The 15,757-nt window shown below is 39.2% G+C and overlaps 1 protein-coding gene across 4 annotated transcripts; it reads right to left on the reverse strand.

Annotated features, from left to right (window-relative positions):
- Window positions 1-23: 23 nt before the first annotated feature.
- On the reverse strand, window positions 24-15,591 carry LOC145903787 (fibroblast growth factor receptor-like). 4 transcript variants are annotated; one of them, XM_082991931.1, is made up of 20 exons: window positions 14,694-15,591; window positions 14,093-14,200; window positions 13,489-13,645; window positions 13,006-13,305; window positions 12,222-12,275; window positions 11,573-11,739; window positions 11,341-11,464; window positions 6,336-6,508; window positions 6,234-6,260; window positions 4,789-4,933; window positions 4,214-4,348; window positions 3,560-3,734; window positions 2,903-3,021; window positions 1,902-2,058; window positions 1,532-1,691; window positions 1,250-1,372; window positions 1,123-1,193; window positions 708-951; window positions 488-647; window positions 24-417 (listed from the first exon to the last, which is right to left on the reverse strand). In XM_082991931.1, the coding sequence occupies exons 3-20, from the start codon at window positions 13,628-13,630 to the stop codon at window positions 311-313; spliced, it is 2,583 nt and encodes an 860-aa protein (XP_082848057.1). In that variant the 5' UTR covers window positions 13,631-13,645; window positions 14,093-14,200; window positions 14,694-15,591; the 3' UTR covers window positions 24-310. The 4 variants fall into 4 exon arrangements, with proteins under 4 accessions (XP_082848057.1, XP_082848083.1, XP_082848075.1 ...); XM_082991957.1 differs by lacking the exon at window positions 13,006-13,305; XM_082991949.1 differs by lacking the exon at window positions 6,234-6,260.
- Between the last annotated feature and the right edge of the window lie 166 nt (window positions 15,592-15,757).

The following is a 15,757-nucleotide window of genomic DNA, read 5'->3' on the forward strand; positions in this document are numbered from 1 at the left end:
CGTCACAAAACACCCAATTTGTTTTAAAGAAAGGAATTTTATTGACAAAAAGTCGGATGAGGGAAAAGGCAGCTCTACGTAAAAATGCGCGCATAAAATCCGCGCGGTGTCGCAAGAGAGGGATAAATAACGAATGATTCGCACGATTTCTATGTTCATCCGAATTGTGCACCTTGACTTCGTGTGTATCAGTAAGTATTAGACGCTGGATGAGCGCGCAGTAACCGCACGACAACAATATCTACAACGAAACAAGCGCCCGATGCGCTTTACCGCCTGCACGTGATCAGTGATTGACCAATAGTAGCGTTCATACGTCGCTCTGCATTCTTGCGTGACCGTTACAGAGAACAGCCTCCTGATGTTGTTGTAGAAGAGGTCCCTCCTCATCATCCTGATGCTCAAACTCCCGGAGACCTGAGGATGGAAAACATTTGTTACAAATTGATGTCGAGACATATTATTAGATCACGTGACGAGATTTGACCTTCATTCACGTTGTGAAGGTTATCCACGTGTTCGAATACCGAATCCGAATCCTCTCCCGTAGCATTTGCTGAGTCACGACTCGATTCGGCGTCATCGTCTGACTCGTCACTTTCCGATAGACTGACGTCATGCATGGGGTTCCCGAGGTCGATGTAATCCTGACGTAACACACAACGGTGGTTGGAACAGCCGGAAGTGACGTAACAACACCCACAAACCTCGGACGATGATTCGGCCAACATCCGGTCAAGATCCTCAACTAATTGTCTGAACTTGGGTCGTTTTTGTGTTGATTCCTCCCAACAATCCCTCATCAATCTGTAAAGCTCCGGGGAGGCGAACTGGGGGTGCTCCAAGCGCTCCCCCTGGCGGAGAAAACGAACCAACTCGTTTGTCTTCACTCCCGGGTAAGGGGAACCACCCAAGGTGAAGATTTCCCATAACAAAACTCCGAACGACCAACTGAAAAAAATATTTGATGACGTCAAAAATTGGCGATTTCATGAGAGTTTCTTAAATAAAACAAACAGCATTGAATTATGTGAGATGTCTCAAAATATCGACTTCAAATATATTTCATTCTATTGAAGTTGTTTTGTTTAGTTTTTACAAGCGTTAAGTTCGTAGACTCACACATCAGTGGCGTGGGTAAAGACGTTGTCCGCCATCGCCTCGAGTGCCATCCACTTGTACGGGAGATGACCCTAGAACAGGTTGTGGTTAAAACTCCAGAACACCGGGTTTAGGAATTTAAACTAACCCTGGTGTGCTTCCTGTAGTAATCGTTACATCTAATATCTCGAGCTAAACCGAAGTCGGCGATCTTCATGACGTAATCATCGGTGACGAGGACGTTTCTTGCAGCAAGATCTCGGTGGACGCACTAAGTTGAAACACACATTACGTGACGTCATTCACAAATTCAGATTAACCTAAACGGTGACGTCATACATCTTGACCTAAATGTAAGTTCAATTAAATATCATATATGTGACGTAATCAGATTAAATCTGCAACAAAATGTTTGTAGAAGATTTCAAACCTTCTTCTGTGCGAGATATTCCATTCCACGCACAACCTGGTAAGCTGCTGACATCAGATCTTTAGAACTAAGAGGTTGGGTTCGGGCGGGAGGGACCAACCTACCAGGGTCAGTGAGGTGGTATTGCATCTCTAGGGGGCGGTTGCGCCGTAGATAATCTCTACGAATATAAAAACTTCATTTAAAACAACTTGACTCGATGCCAGTTCTATCCAATGCACGCACTTTTAGTTTTATTCTTGCTGTAAATTTAAAAAATAAAACTTTTCTTCCAGCATAAATTTACGAGATTTTAAATACAACCGACGTAATGTGCGCACTTAATTTCGGGGTCCCAACGTTAAAACACGACTTGTGCTTTTGTACCAACCTGAGGTTTCCCTGCTGAGCGTACTCAGTTACGAGCCAGAGAATTCCATTCTGCGTACAAACTCCCAGAAGGTTGATAATATTTTTGTGTTTTCCAATCCGTTTCATTTGATCCATCTCCGTCAACAAGTCAAGCATATCCTTCTCAGTGCGAGTTCCTGCAAACAACCATGACCACACTTTGCTGGTTGTTTCAATACTTTTTACTTTTGTATGGTTTTTATGATAATTCTCGACTATAGAAGTTTTTGTTCAAGCTCTGTTTTAAAATGACACGAGGCCAGGTTACCAATGGGAGGTTTCAAGGCACTGGAACTGTGGCTTTGTGTGAAACTGCCAATGGCAACCTGAATTAAATTATAAATTTAATAAAACGTCCGCAACCGGTCTCATATCCCATGAGAGGGAGGTAATGTCACGTGACATGAGATGAAAAGGAATCAAACGTTGGTGTAAGGGGGGGGGGACATTTGATTCTAATCCAATATTTGGTTAAAACTCATCCGGTCGCTCGCGGAAGTTGAGCAGGTGTGTCGGTCACGCTCCAAGGCCCATGTACTGACCACTGGAAGTATTTCACGCACCGATGCACACGTACAAAGGTATGAGATTGATTAGTAGTGAAGAGGTTGGGAGATCCGGTGTGAGTTGATTGACGGGAATGTACGGGGGGGAGAGGGAGTTGACAGCGGTGGGAACGGATGTTTTCAATCTCCCCCCATAATTATGTTCATGATATTGTGTTTACATATGTTTGACAGACGATGATTTGCGGATGAATTTGTTGCTTGATATCCTGTGAATGTTTCCCATCCACTAGACAGTGCTGCTATTATTACGTTTTTTTTTATTTAAGATTCCATTATGCCTTGGAAAAGAAATTAAACCCGATTCTCATGGTGGCAACTCTGGGTGATATCCATGGAATTATTATAATTGGAATAAAATAAAATAGAAAAAAATATTCATTTTAAACAGAAACATTTCCAGCTTAAAACCAACCTTTTAACATCTTGACGGCTGCATCCACTTTTTCTTTTTGACCATTTTGACATTTTATTAAATCTGCCCGAAAAACTTGTCCAAAAAATCCCTCGTCAATCCTTTCATGCAGAAGGATGCTGAAAAAAATGTAAAAAAATAATTACAAACTTTGTTGACGATCTTCAAAACTGCCTGCCGTGGAGTTAAACAGGCAGTTTAAGGAGCCACCTTATTGCCACAGGTGAACCAGGTGATTTTACTACGACCGTTTATGAGCAAACAAAAGGTTCCTCACAGATGGTGATGTGAGCTATTTTCACAACCGTTCAGGAGGAAATAAAACCGTAAACTGTAGTTGGGAGTTTAATGCCGCGTTGTAAATCGATCGGGCGTTCAATCAAACCGTTTACACAAGGTGGGGGTGTTTGAGAAGCAAACAGATCATTTTATTCAACATTGTAAACATGGACAGATGCTGTACTGCTGGAAATTGTTGAAAGTGAATTACCAGAAGATCAAACTTGTTTCAAATGTTGATGCTAAACACAACCATACCCAACAATTTAGAAATACAGAAAAAATTCTTTAAAAACATGACCTGTGTCTGCATTTATCAACAGATCTTTTGAACAATACTTGCATGTTTTAAAAATAACATAAAAATCAAACTCTTACTCTTCTCTCTTTAGCTCCCACTGGAGGTCAGGTTGTATGTTGATTTCTATGTGATCTGCATGTGGCAGACACATCCTCCTCCATGCTTGTTCGTTACCAAACAACATTACTGGTTCCTCCATCTTAGACATTTCACGTTGTCCGAGACTTGATATCGGGACAAGACGTGGGGCTTCTGTGATGTCATAATGAGTGGTTACAAAACATGGTTTTGTTTACAATTGAGTTGCTTTAACAAAGGAATTTAGAAAATTTTTATCAGTAATTATTCTTATTTTGCTTAAAAAAAATATTTTTATCTCAATGTTGGGGAAACTGATTAAAAAAAAAACTTTGGTTATAAATCAGTTTGATACGAAAACTTTGGTTATAAATCAGTTTGATACGAAAACTTTGGTTATAAATCAGTTTGATACGAAAACTTTGGTTATAAATCAGTTTGATACGAAAACTTTGGTTATAAATCAGTTTGATACGAAAACTTTGGTTATAAATCAGTTTGATACGAAAACTTTGGTTATAAATCAGTTTGATACGAAAACTTTTTTCGTTTCTCCTGACAACAAATAACTCAAAATGGTTTGGAAACCAGAAGAATTGACATCAGGATTGGTCTTAACACATAGACAATCAATGAACACACATGTGTCTAACCTTTATTGTTATATCGCATCCTAACAAGATAGAATATTAAGCAGAACACGATGAGAATGACAACTCCTCCGAAAGCCATCATCAAATAATTTGTGCCCATCTGTATCGATTCCTCTGGAGCAGTTGGTGATGGTTCTGTGATTATTTCACGAAATTCTTTTGTTATTGAATGGAACTTATGGGAAACATTCCACCATTTTGTTATACACCAAACATGCACCAGTCACAAACCAGTAAACCATGTTTCACTGGTTTGAAAGCATCCCAATTCAACCCAGCAGGATTAAAATGCTTGTAATATTTAAAACACCCGGGCACAAACTTATATCAGTCAAGCAGTAAAACTTGACAAAGCATTTTTACTGTTGAAAAAACATTGGTATTTTTGCTGAGGGGGAATCCAGATAAAATCATCTTAAAAGTCTGAGTGTGGTTACCAAAAAATTTAAAATGTATCTGCCTTTTTACAAGCTATTGAAAAATATATTTAAAAAGTTCTGTTTTATCCGAGTGAATTACGATGGTTACATTGAGAAACATGTTTTCATTTTTGCCCATTGTTACCAAAGTCGCACCTTCAGTAACTGTAAGCCATGCACTAATATGGGAGATCCCGATTGAATTCCCTGCAAGGCAAGTGTAAACACCAGCATCTGCTTTCGTCACGTTCCTCAGGGTTAACTTCTGCAAGTCGGCGTCGGTCGTATTCACACCAGCTTTCTGTGATTATCGCAAACACCCTTGTCATGCACATTACAAGCGAGATATTAAACAATTACAAGCGACACCAAGATTAGTTTGCACCCATTATTAATTACATCTTAAAATTAATCCTTTCATCACCAAAACTATTACCAGCCTTTGCTCACACTTAAAACTGCAACAGGCAATTACAAACCCATACCAGATAGCTCAGGCTGCGAAGATCATCTGCCTGTATGTAAATACTTCACTGTAACTTCCAATAACAAACATGCTTATCTCAAGCTGAACTCAAATGGTAAACTCAGGTTTGATATCTAGCTGTAACTTAAGTTTCTTTCTCGCAAAATATTCGGACTAAACCAAAAAAACTTACTTGAACTCAACTCAACAGGTATCGCCTGGAAACAAAAATCTGAAATAAGTCACATGCATTTTTCTCCTGCAAACAACAGACAACTGGTTTTTAAATCACCAAACATGCTGATTTTAAAAACACCAGTATACCATATCTGGCAGTTGGTAATCACCAAAACACCTTATATGGCAATAAATTGGTCTGAAAGCACCCATGAACCATCCCTGCTGGTTGATTGGTTCTCAAACCACCAGTATACCATCTGACTACCTTTTGACACAGTAAGCCAAGCTGACTGGTTGGTGACCCCGATGGAGTTTGAAACTCTGCACCAATACTGCCCAGCGTCTTTTTCAGTAACATTTTTAAGTTGAAGCTTGTTTGTGTTTTCCACATTAATCCCAGATTCCTATAAGGTGCATTGTTATAAACATACTATTTAGATGTTGGTCTGATATTGAACCGGTTCAAAAAATTTGTTGTGATATTATAAACAACTGCCGAAAAAAAAATATTCTCAAAAACTAGTTTGGAAAACTGATTTCAGTATCAGACCAATGTAAATAAAAATACTTTTTGAAACACAATAAGCAACAAAAAAGCAAAACAACAAAAAACAAACACCACAAAAAGCAAAGAAAAAACACCAACTGGTGAGGGACCACCATCGTCATGCATCACTACACATTGATGATGTGTTAGTGTTTGATCGTTAGCCATGGTTAAGATGGGGGCGTTTCGCCATGCATCACTGAACAAACCAATCAAACTGACCAAACTTTTTGGCATGAAATTTGATTGCATTCGGCGAAACTGTGGTGATGACAACGAAATCATGAAAGTTAATGACAATGATTGTTGGTTGGTTGTTAGTAAGAAAACAAAAAAATGTTGGAAAATTTGGCACGCGGCATTTCATAGATGTTTTGCTATGAAAACCAAACTCCACACAGTTTGTACCTGGGTATTCGATGGGACTAAACTCGCCTAAAGGAACAAGAACATTACGTTGCTTGTTGGCATCTTGACCATGGCTTGTTCTACAATCAACGGTGGGTTTACCTTGATTATTTTAAACGGATTGGAGGCGTTGGAAGATTTGTTGGGCAACCGTTTTAACCATTGGACGTGTGGATGTGCATCAGAGTACACCTTACAAGTGAAGGTCACGTCTCGTCCGATTATCACGGTCTTGTTATGCATGCCTTGGAGTATCGGAGGGGAGGCCGAACGTTCTGAGATACACCGGATAGTGGAAGAAAGGATAGGGAACAAATCAAAAAACACACCAAGCAAAAAGGGAGAGGATTCACCAACGTAAAAGGAGGGGGGCAGCCAAACATAAAATACATCTAAGCAATGAGATATATTTCAGTGTTAACCATGTGGCTGATGCAAGCGTCACACGACAACACAAGTGGTTACGATGACTTGGGATTAGTTAGTGGGACATAACACAGGAAACACCAATAACAAATCAGTCAAATTGCGGCAGGATCTCGAGCAGCGCTGCCGCAATTTGCCGGACAAATGAAATATTTAGAGACAAGGAGTATGATGTTTGTGTTACGTGCATACGTGCGACACCTAGAGGACACTTGTATACCTTGAGCAACCGGACGAACGGAGTTTTTGACTCTGGGTCAATTTTACTGCCGTTCACTTCTATATGCTTGAGCCACTGTATATGTGGGTGGGGATCGCTGTACACAATGCATTCAAACTCCACATCATCTCCGATTACCGCTGTTTTATTGGTGGGGAGGCCAAACTGGAGTATGGGGCGGTGAGCTGCACGCTCTGTTGCCCCAACGATACGTTTGTCACACAAGCTACTAACTCTATAAACAGCTACCAAACAACACACACAAACACACATCAGTGCTTTTGTTACACTCTAATTTTAGATAGCAAAGTATAAACACAGAGTAGCGATCCTGGATTGTCACGCCATCGCATGAAACATGTTTGCACATTATTCGATTTAAATAAACGTTAGACCAAGGTTTTGTTGCTGGCTCTTGTGAAAAACCTTTATCACCATTTGCCGCGCTCTCAAACACACGTACGGTAAAAAGACCTTGCAAGCCGTAACAACATAGTCTTGTTGTTGTCTGTAAGGTAACTTAAACCACGCAGATTGTTGACCAACAACACTTGGTGGTAAAATACCACCAACTCGTTCTAGCGAGGTTAAAGTGGGGTGGATTCACAACAACCGCGAACGACCTTGTGAAGGTCATTAAGCAGGAGGTGTTTGGTGTGAAGCAAATCTAAACCAAGCAAATCAAAACCGACTCAGATTACTTGTGATATTGGTTGGTGTGGAGATCGTAACGTTCAGGTTGCTTTACAAAGTGACGCAGTGGCCGACGTGAGCATACCAAGTAACTCCACAACAGTGGGGGGGGAAGAGATGGAGGATTGTGATAAGAAAGTGACGAGAGAGAAGGTAGATCCGGAGTTGGCGGAGGTTTGTAAACTTGGGCGCGCGACACTTCCGATCTTAATCGTCTAAACCTGACAGGGATAACCGCATTCCAGGCATCTCTGCCAGCCCCGGTGCGATTTTGACGCCCGACACCGGTAATCTCTCCCACACACGCTTCCAACCTTCACATCTGCTCATTCCAAACCCACAATCTCAACATTTTAGCTCTCTCTAATTAAAACATCAAGAGATCCCGAACAGATGTTGCGACGGCAATTACGTGAATTCCTGTCGCGTCAATCACGTGACTCCCTCTCCCCTTGGAAGAAATCCTTCCGTAGCCACTCTCGCGTAATAATGGGATGTGTTTACGTCACAATAAGTTAAAAAAGGCGCACAGCAGGAGGTCAATCTTATTGTCAGGGGAGGTTTTGAAATATTATCTCTTGGGGTTTTCTGGTCACGGAGGGCGAATGGTTTCCCGCTAACTTCAATCACCGCCCAACAACCAAACAACTTCCATTCCAAACGATCAACTGGGATTTGGTCGAATATTTTGGCGATTCACCAAATCACCGCCACTGTTAACAGTCTGCTTGTTGCAAAACAATAAATAATTTCAAACAAACGGGCATTCTTGTAAGCATTGTGACGCGCTGGTTTGATCAACAGAAAGTGTAACAAAATATTCGCCTTCGAATCAGATGTAAATCAGAATACAAAATATCGCCACACGTGACTCCGACATCAACATCATAACCTTGGTAGGAGAATGTTGTGGAAAACAAGATAGTTGTTGTGAAAACTTTGATAGTTGTTGTGAAGAACGAAATTATAACAAAAAGCTTTCTTAAATCTGATCACCTTCATCGATCTGAAAACGCTGCCAGACTTGGATTTAACTGAACGATGAGGTGAATAACAGTTTGGGTCTTGGGCGAACTTATTTCCAAAAAAAGTATTTTATGATTAGTTGAAATGACTTGTTTTTCTAGATTTGCTTCAAGCATTTCTCAGAACTAACTTTTTTCTTTTAAGCCCTGACATGGAGGTGATGAGTTTCATGGCAGGACGCAAACGTAGAAAGTTGATTCAAACAAACTTGACACGAGCAAAGAACGACCGCCGAAGTTTACACAGGAATTTAACACGCACCGGATATCCGGATCCCTGTGACGACATAAACCCCTCTGTGACGACAGCTGGTCTTAAAGCTGACTGTAGGTTGGTCAAACAAAATGATGCTGTTTAAAAAGGTCGCAGAAGTGAAAGCAAAATTATAATCGATTCAGACAGATTTTGTAAATACAGACTCCATTATATTCTGAAATGGGTTTAGAATTGCAAGGTTTCGGATATTTAGCTGAAAACCTTTGGGGTTCAAGGTTATTTTGAGGTGAATTGCGACATGGTTACTTGGAATTAATTTTTATTTTCACAACACTTTATTCTTTGGCCGGAATTAATTTTTAATCTCGAATCTGTCCCCAGTTAATTTTCGTTGAACATTTAAGGTATATGGTTGGATAATTATCCCACAGAATGTGAGGTTATTTAACGAAATAAGTCCATTTAAACGCTGAACCAGTTGGTCTTAGTCTTGTGTCTTCACATGATTTCTAACGGTTACAATGAATATTGGTCCTAGTTACAATAACAGACCCAAAACACACGGGACGCTTCTGTTGTTACGAGACAGTGTAAGTTAAACAAACAATTGCTAAACAGCATCCATTTTATCAACGTTAATGACGTAAATTAAATCATTGAAATCTTACCGCAAAATTTTCGATTACGTATTTACGTTCAAGTGATTTGAAATTTGAATGCGAAGAAATAATCGATTACAAGGGCTCTGATGACTTCCTACAGTTCGGATATTGAGCGTATTAAATCACCTCAACAACTTCCTATACTTAAACCGCTCCAAATTTCGAGTGTTTCAGCTTCTATGACCACATACACACTTCCTTATTACGTAACAACAGTGGCTTCTCGCACGTCATAAAGCGTTATGAGTTGGAGAATGGATTATATTGTCCAGTTAAACAAACAACGCTCGGATTTAAATTAGTGTTTTGAGAAAAGTGCGATTATTAAAGGTGGTCTGTGTTTACAGCCCGCAAACCTCCCACAAAAACATTCATGTAATTATTTCACTTCATAACAGTAAAGATATCGAGTATGAACTTATTAAACCACACAATGTTGACAAGCTTTTATCCAATTAATTAACGTCAAGGATCAGGTATCCCATACGTTAACCCCGGTATCATCACATGTCGGATACACGGAACATGTTTCGCGCGGTTCCATTTCCAAAACACATTTCTCTAAAATCGACCACTTGAAGAAACCGGAAGGACGGCGCTCCGAGTCGTTGTGAAAATAAACCCTGCAGGCGATTGATGACGTCACGACATACACAACTGCACACACGTGGAAATATGACGGGCTTCATTTGTGTAAATAATTTCATCACACTGACCAATTATGCACTAACAATTAAGCAATTGTGACGTAAATAATTTGAAGTTGGGAGTAGAGGTAGTTACTTACAGACAACTCACGAGGAAGATGTTAAAATGGCGATGTTCAGTCTGGACTTTCAGGTAGATACAGAAATTTAACAAAGAGAAGCATTGTGACGCAAGAATCGGCAAACACAAAAGCAACTGGATCTTTAGCGAAGAGGGTTCCAGTCTGGTAATTATCAGTCATGCGCAACACGTTTTTCGGCCTAGCTTAAACCCGCTATAGAAAAACATAATGGCGAAAGTTAAAACAGCCGACCACTGATTTGTTTGAACCTGAAGCCATTTCACCAGGGACGAGTTTAACACTTTCCCCCTTGTAGTCGTTTTTAACCAGATAATCTTGGTGACCAAATCAACCTTATTTTTTGTTTGATTACGTAACCCAACACAACCACAGTAAAAACTAATGTTTGTTCGTTTGACGATGGGGAGGGGGAGGATGTTTGGCCGCAACAATTTCACGAAGCACTGAACAGTGAGGTGTCGGGGACCCACGCGGAGATTCTGGCTCACACAAGGGGTTACCGGACTTCGCTAAGTGGCGCTCGCGATTGTGTGAATAAACAAGCATTGTTTGTTGTTCTGCACAACCGTCGTCAGAATTTTGACTCGGGTAGCGGAAATCTCGGGGTGTTTGAGAGGTGACGGTACTTCATACAAGAGAGCAAATATTTACTTTTCACATCGCAACCAACACAAACCAATACGTTTCTTCCACCAACTCAATTTACCTTTTAAACAAGGCTGGTGCTGCTGTGTTTTGAGGGAAGTAACAGACAAAACCAAGAGCAAACACTTATTCAAACTTGAACAAAATTGCAACACTAAGCGCTTTTAAAATACTCAAAAATTCATTTTGTAATTATTGTCCGTCCCAAACACTTGCCATAAAACACAGGCAATACCAGTCATGGAATGGAAAATGCTTTTCACAGCAGACGAAACCAGACTGCAAACTCACTTTTGCTGCATGCAAAAAACCTTCATCTCAAAATATAGGTGACACTTCGTATGACAAATGGTGATTGTTGGGTAATAATAAAGCACTGATGTGGTTCATTCTATCACACAAACTCAACAAGCAAAAACACATCCTTACCTTCAACATCAAGCTTGTAGGTATAATTAATGGAGCCGTAAGGATTGTGGACAACACACTTGTATGATCCTTCATCTGACACGACAACAGATGCCAATGCCAACAATTGGTTGTTTTGGCGGAACTAAAAAAACACAAAAATAAATTTAAAAATAACAAACACATTATTATTAGTCGACAAATATGTATTCAAGTTAAAACAGAAAAAGGTTGAAATGTGGGATCAATATACCTTGTAACCTCCGACTCTTGATCCTCTCCTCACAAGTTCTCCGTTCTTATACCAATCAACTTTCAGTGGCGCGGCTCCAGCAGCTGCACATTTAAACTGTACAGTGTTTCCAGCAGGTTCCGCATGTAATTTCTTCTGCATTCTCTTTCTGTTTGTCCAAAATGGAGCTGAAACACAATCATGCTTTAAACAAACATTCAGTATGTATTAAAACTTGTCAGTACTTTAAAACACATTGCTTAAGATCTCAACAGTATTATCATTGTAAATAAGGGTTCAAACTTATGGTCAACAACCTGTAGCTTTTAAGCAAACAAACATTTCTTGATAATTTAAGGTTATCAGGTTGAGGATTGTGATGCACATTACTAGTTTCAACAATTGTGTTCACATTTCACTTTAATGGCCATATGAATTATGTTACTTTGTTTACATATTCCAGCAAAAACAAACAATTAGTGCAGTTGTGAAGTTGGATGGATATAATAGTCAAATAGGATTAAGTTTATCCAAACAAGGAACAGATGTAAAATGCTGTAGAATTCCCTCCAGGCTATTATGAATAGGATTTTTCATAATTGCTCATTCCCCCGGGCTAGAAAGGTGGTAAAGCGCTAAACAAAGCATTTGTATCAGGTATCAGACTCACCTTTACTATTTTCATTGGATGGAGGATCTTGTGAACTGGATGAGTCCTCGTCGTCTGTTGTAACACAAAACTTTGTCAACACGATAAGTGGGCAAACCACCAAATGTTCAAACATTTGAAACTCCATGCAAACCATTAAATATGTAAAAGAAAGCTTACAGAATTACACCAGTAAGAACTACAACTTAACCAGATACAAAAACAAGTTTCTTTCACCAAATCATGCTATTTGACTGTGCCAATGGAACCAAGCAGTTTTATGCTAATTGCACCTAAATTATTTAATGTTAAATGCGCTAAGATATTTTATTAAGGCCAGCCATTAAACCTTACCTTATGGTCCATGCAACTTGTGTTATTTTAATAATTTTAAAAAGAATTTTTTTACTAATGTATTTTTTTACAAACCCATTAAACTAAAAAAATGCCTGTTTTAAAAAAATCATATCTATAAAAAAATCATAATTGAAATAAATTACTATAGAAATAAACAGAAACCGTAACAAGATAAAAATTGAACTAAATGGCAACATTCCAGAGAATTACAACCAAGGCACAAACTGCTCTAACATGGTTGTAGCACAAGGAAGCAATGAAAAATTAAAGATTTTACGTGTGTGTAAAATTGCCATTTTGCACAAAGTTTAAACAAAAATTCACCGGCAGCCATTAATAATGCATCAATGTTGCCATGCCGACAAACCTAAACACATGCTAGGAGAAAATGAAGCAGGTTTTTTTCATGCAATGAGTGAGCCACCGTCAGAAGTTGTTCAGCTTATACCTGCCACAATATCGATGACAGTAACATTGAAAGAAAGAACATTGCTGCCCGCTGAGTTGGAAACTTCACATCTATATTCTCCGTTGTCTTTGGGCAAAGCATTATCGACACGGAGTGATGATTGGGATAAAGAATATCGCTCAGACTTGTCTAACTTCTTTTTGCCATGGTAAAAAGAGACAGTTGGTCTCAATTTTCGGTTTTTCACCGGGCAATTGATTCTGAATTTGCCTCCCTTCATTACGACAAGATGTTTTGTTGCTTCGATGGCAGACGACCGGAATTCAGGAACTTGGATTTCTAGTAGGGGGTTGGGTTTTTCGAGATTTAGCAAAGAAACAAAGCAATGTAGAGAGACTAACACATGACAATAGAAGCAGTGCAATGTACACTACATCTCCCACAAACACAAAGGTTTAGTAAAGTTTTCAACTACAGTACAAGTGTTAGAGAAGGGGAAAAATAAAGCCAACTTCAACTCACCAATTGTTGTCACATTTTTTCTTGCTTCTGCAGCAGCTTCTTCAGCAATTTTCTCAAATGATGAAGGAAATGTTGAATTGCTTGAGATTGCAGACTTTAATGTTATTCCAAGAAATAGGGCAGTGGTTAAGTAAAACATCATTGAAGCCCTAAACTTCTGTGTCAATGTAATAGTCATGTTATACGTTCAATATAAGCTGATTGCTAACCATTGAATATCAGACTTTGACACCAACAACCAACGGAACAGATACTGAACTGTGTGAAACACACACGTATATTCTCCTCGTTATTCATAGAGGAAACCAACAACGTTTAGTCGCAAATTAAACGAATATAGCAACCACATCAACTAAGCGTAACGTCAAATATCACAATGCAATACAACATCGTTATATTTGCAGTTTAGCAGTAGCTGAGTTGCATAACAAAAAATGTTAATGCAACGTTTAATAACATGCATTCCACTTGTATGCTTTGGCGAACTAAAATATTAAAAAATATATAAAACGTAACAACAAAATCGTCTTCAAATTGTTTCAAAACGCAAATGATCATACGCACGCGCAGCAATTACCACGCTAACCTTCGACAAAAGGCAAACCTTTCACTGAATTCAATCCTTCAGCTTTGTTTCGCACCTTCGTTAAACGCCTACTGCGCATGCGCACGAGCGCCTTTTTTCTTCAGGTTTTCTTTTTTTCTTTCTCCGCTGAAAGGAAAAGTAAATAATCTTTTCGATAAAATGGCGCCAAGGTGTCAGCATCATTCAACAAGTGAATTAGTGTGAATATTTGTCTCAAATTAAAAAGGTTTGTTGGGAACGTCTACATTGTAATTTCGCCCGTGAGACAAAATGATTTTAAAAAGATCTCGATAGTTTTGAACTGAATTTGCCGGAAAATGGTTGCAGTTGAAAAGGCTTTGGTAACGCTGCAACAATACAACAACAAAAAAACATTGCAAAAATTACATGTATGATGACGGCAAACCAGCAACAATTAACTTGGAAATCATGATTAAGGCAAGTTAATTCATGATTCTAATGAAATAATAGCGGGTCCTGTAATCAAAATCTGCAAATATTATATTCCTGCTTTATTTATTGTAGAATAGCTCGCTAGAAGTGCCATTATTTTCTATGAGGTCTTTGTGCATTGTCACCAGCGCCTTGTCAACGTCAACAATGCGTGCAAGCCACTGACCTTGTTATGCAGTATGTACCATCGTGGCGCTGCCTGCTGATTTTCTATGTTGGCTTTGGGTGCACGGGTGCCGCCGAGTGTAATTTCCTGTATATTTTATAATTGCATTAAGCTGGGAAGTTGCATATTGTTGCAGTAATGCTTGTTGCTTGGTTACGATTTGGATGTTTGACTTGCTAAAACTACAGTACTGTACGACAACGTTGTGTAGTTCCATGATTATATTACAGGCATTTGCGCGATAGGAAAAAATAATTCCAACAGTTGCAAGTACTGATAGCTAAGTTTGCGACGTTCATCTTTTATGCCAACGCATATTTTGTCATTCGTCGGTGATCTTTAGTTCCACCTTGCGGGTTAAATTAAGAAGTCATCATACCACATGTGGGTTTTATCCAATCAATAAATCTACTGTAGGGAAAACTGCCAAATAAACAAACTTCCAAACACTGAGTACAACAACAACAACAACAAAATTATTTATGTCAATGAACAATGAACTTGCATGGAACTATTGCCTTGAATGTTTTGAATATATTTTTTAACACGTTATGTGAATGGTACCGTGTTGGGGGCGTGGCATTTGTTAAATCAGCACCCAACAATTAGTCAAAATTATGTTGGACAGTGTTTCAAAGCCTGAAGTGGTCAAGAGGGAATGGAAAACACATTGGTAGATTTTTTTCACCGGAGTTTGCGTTTCCTCGGGTGGCGAAATCACGATAACATTGCTCACAAAACTCAACATCACAACACGATGTTTGGAATTTAATGTCACATGGGGTGGTAAGACCTTAACACACATGACGTGCTTGTAAGTGGCTACGTTCGATCATATCAATATGGATGAGATCAAGGTAAAGGTCGTACACCATCTTCTTCCAATCTCTTATTTACAATCTTCAAAACAAGGTTTCGGTGAAAAGTTCAAAACTTCAGTCTTAAGCAATATCCGTATATTGTCAACAATAGAAGATTGATGGAAACTCACAATTTTATCCGTGAAGTTTACTTGTGGTAAATTACTCCAGGTGTGTAACCGCCGTTGCGGCATCTTTTGTACT

This window comes from Ascidia mentula, chromosome 1, assembly GCF_947561715.1.
Source record: "Ascidia mentula chromosome 1, kaAscMent1.1, whole genome shotgun sequence".
NCBI lineage: Eukaryota > Metazoa > Chordata > Ascidiacea > Phlebobranchia > Ascidiidae > Ascidia > Ascidia mentula.

Coding starts and splice junctions, on each gene's coding strand:
- LOC145903787 (XM_082991931.1), bottom strand. CDS start 13,630: ATGATGTTTTACTTAACCACTGCCCTATTTCTTGGAATAACATTAAAG. Junction 3,735..4,213: donor GATGCGATATAACAATAAAG/GTTAGACACATG, acceptor ATGACATCACAG/AAGCCCCACGTCTTGTCCCG. Junction 952..1,122: donor TTTACCCACGCCACTGATGT/GTGAGTCTACGA, acceptor TATTTTTTTCAG/TTGGTCGTTCGGAGTTTTGT.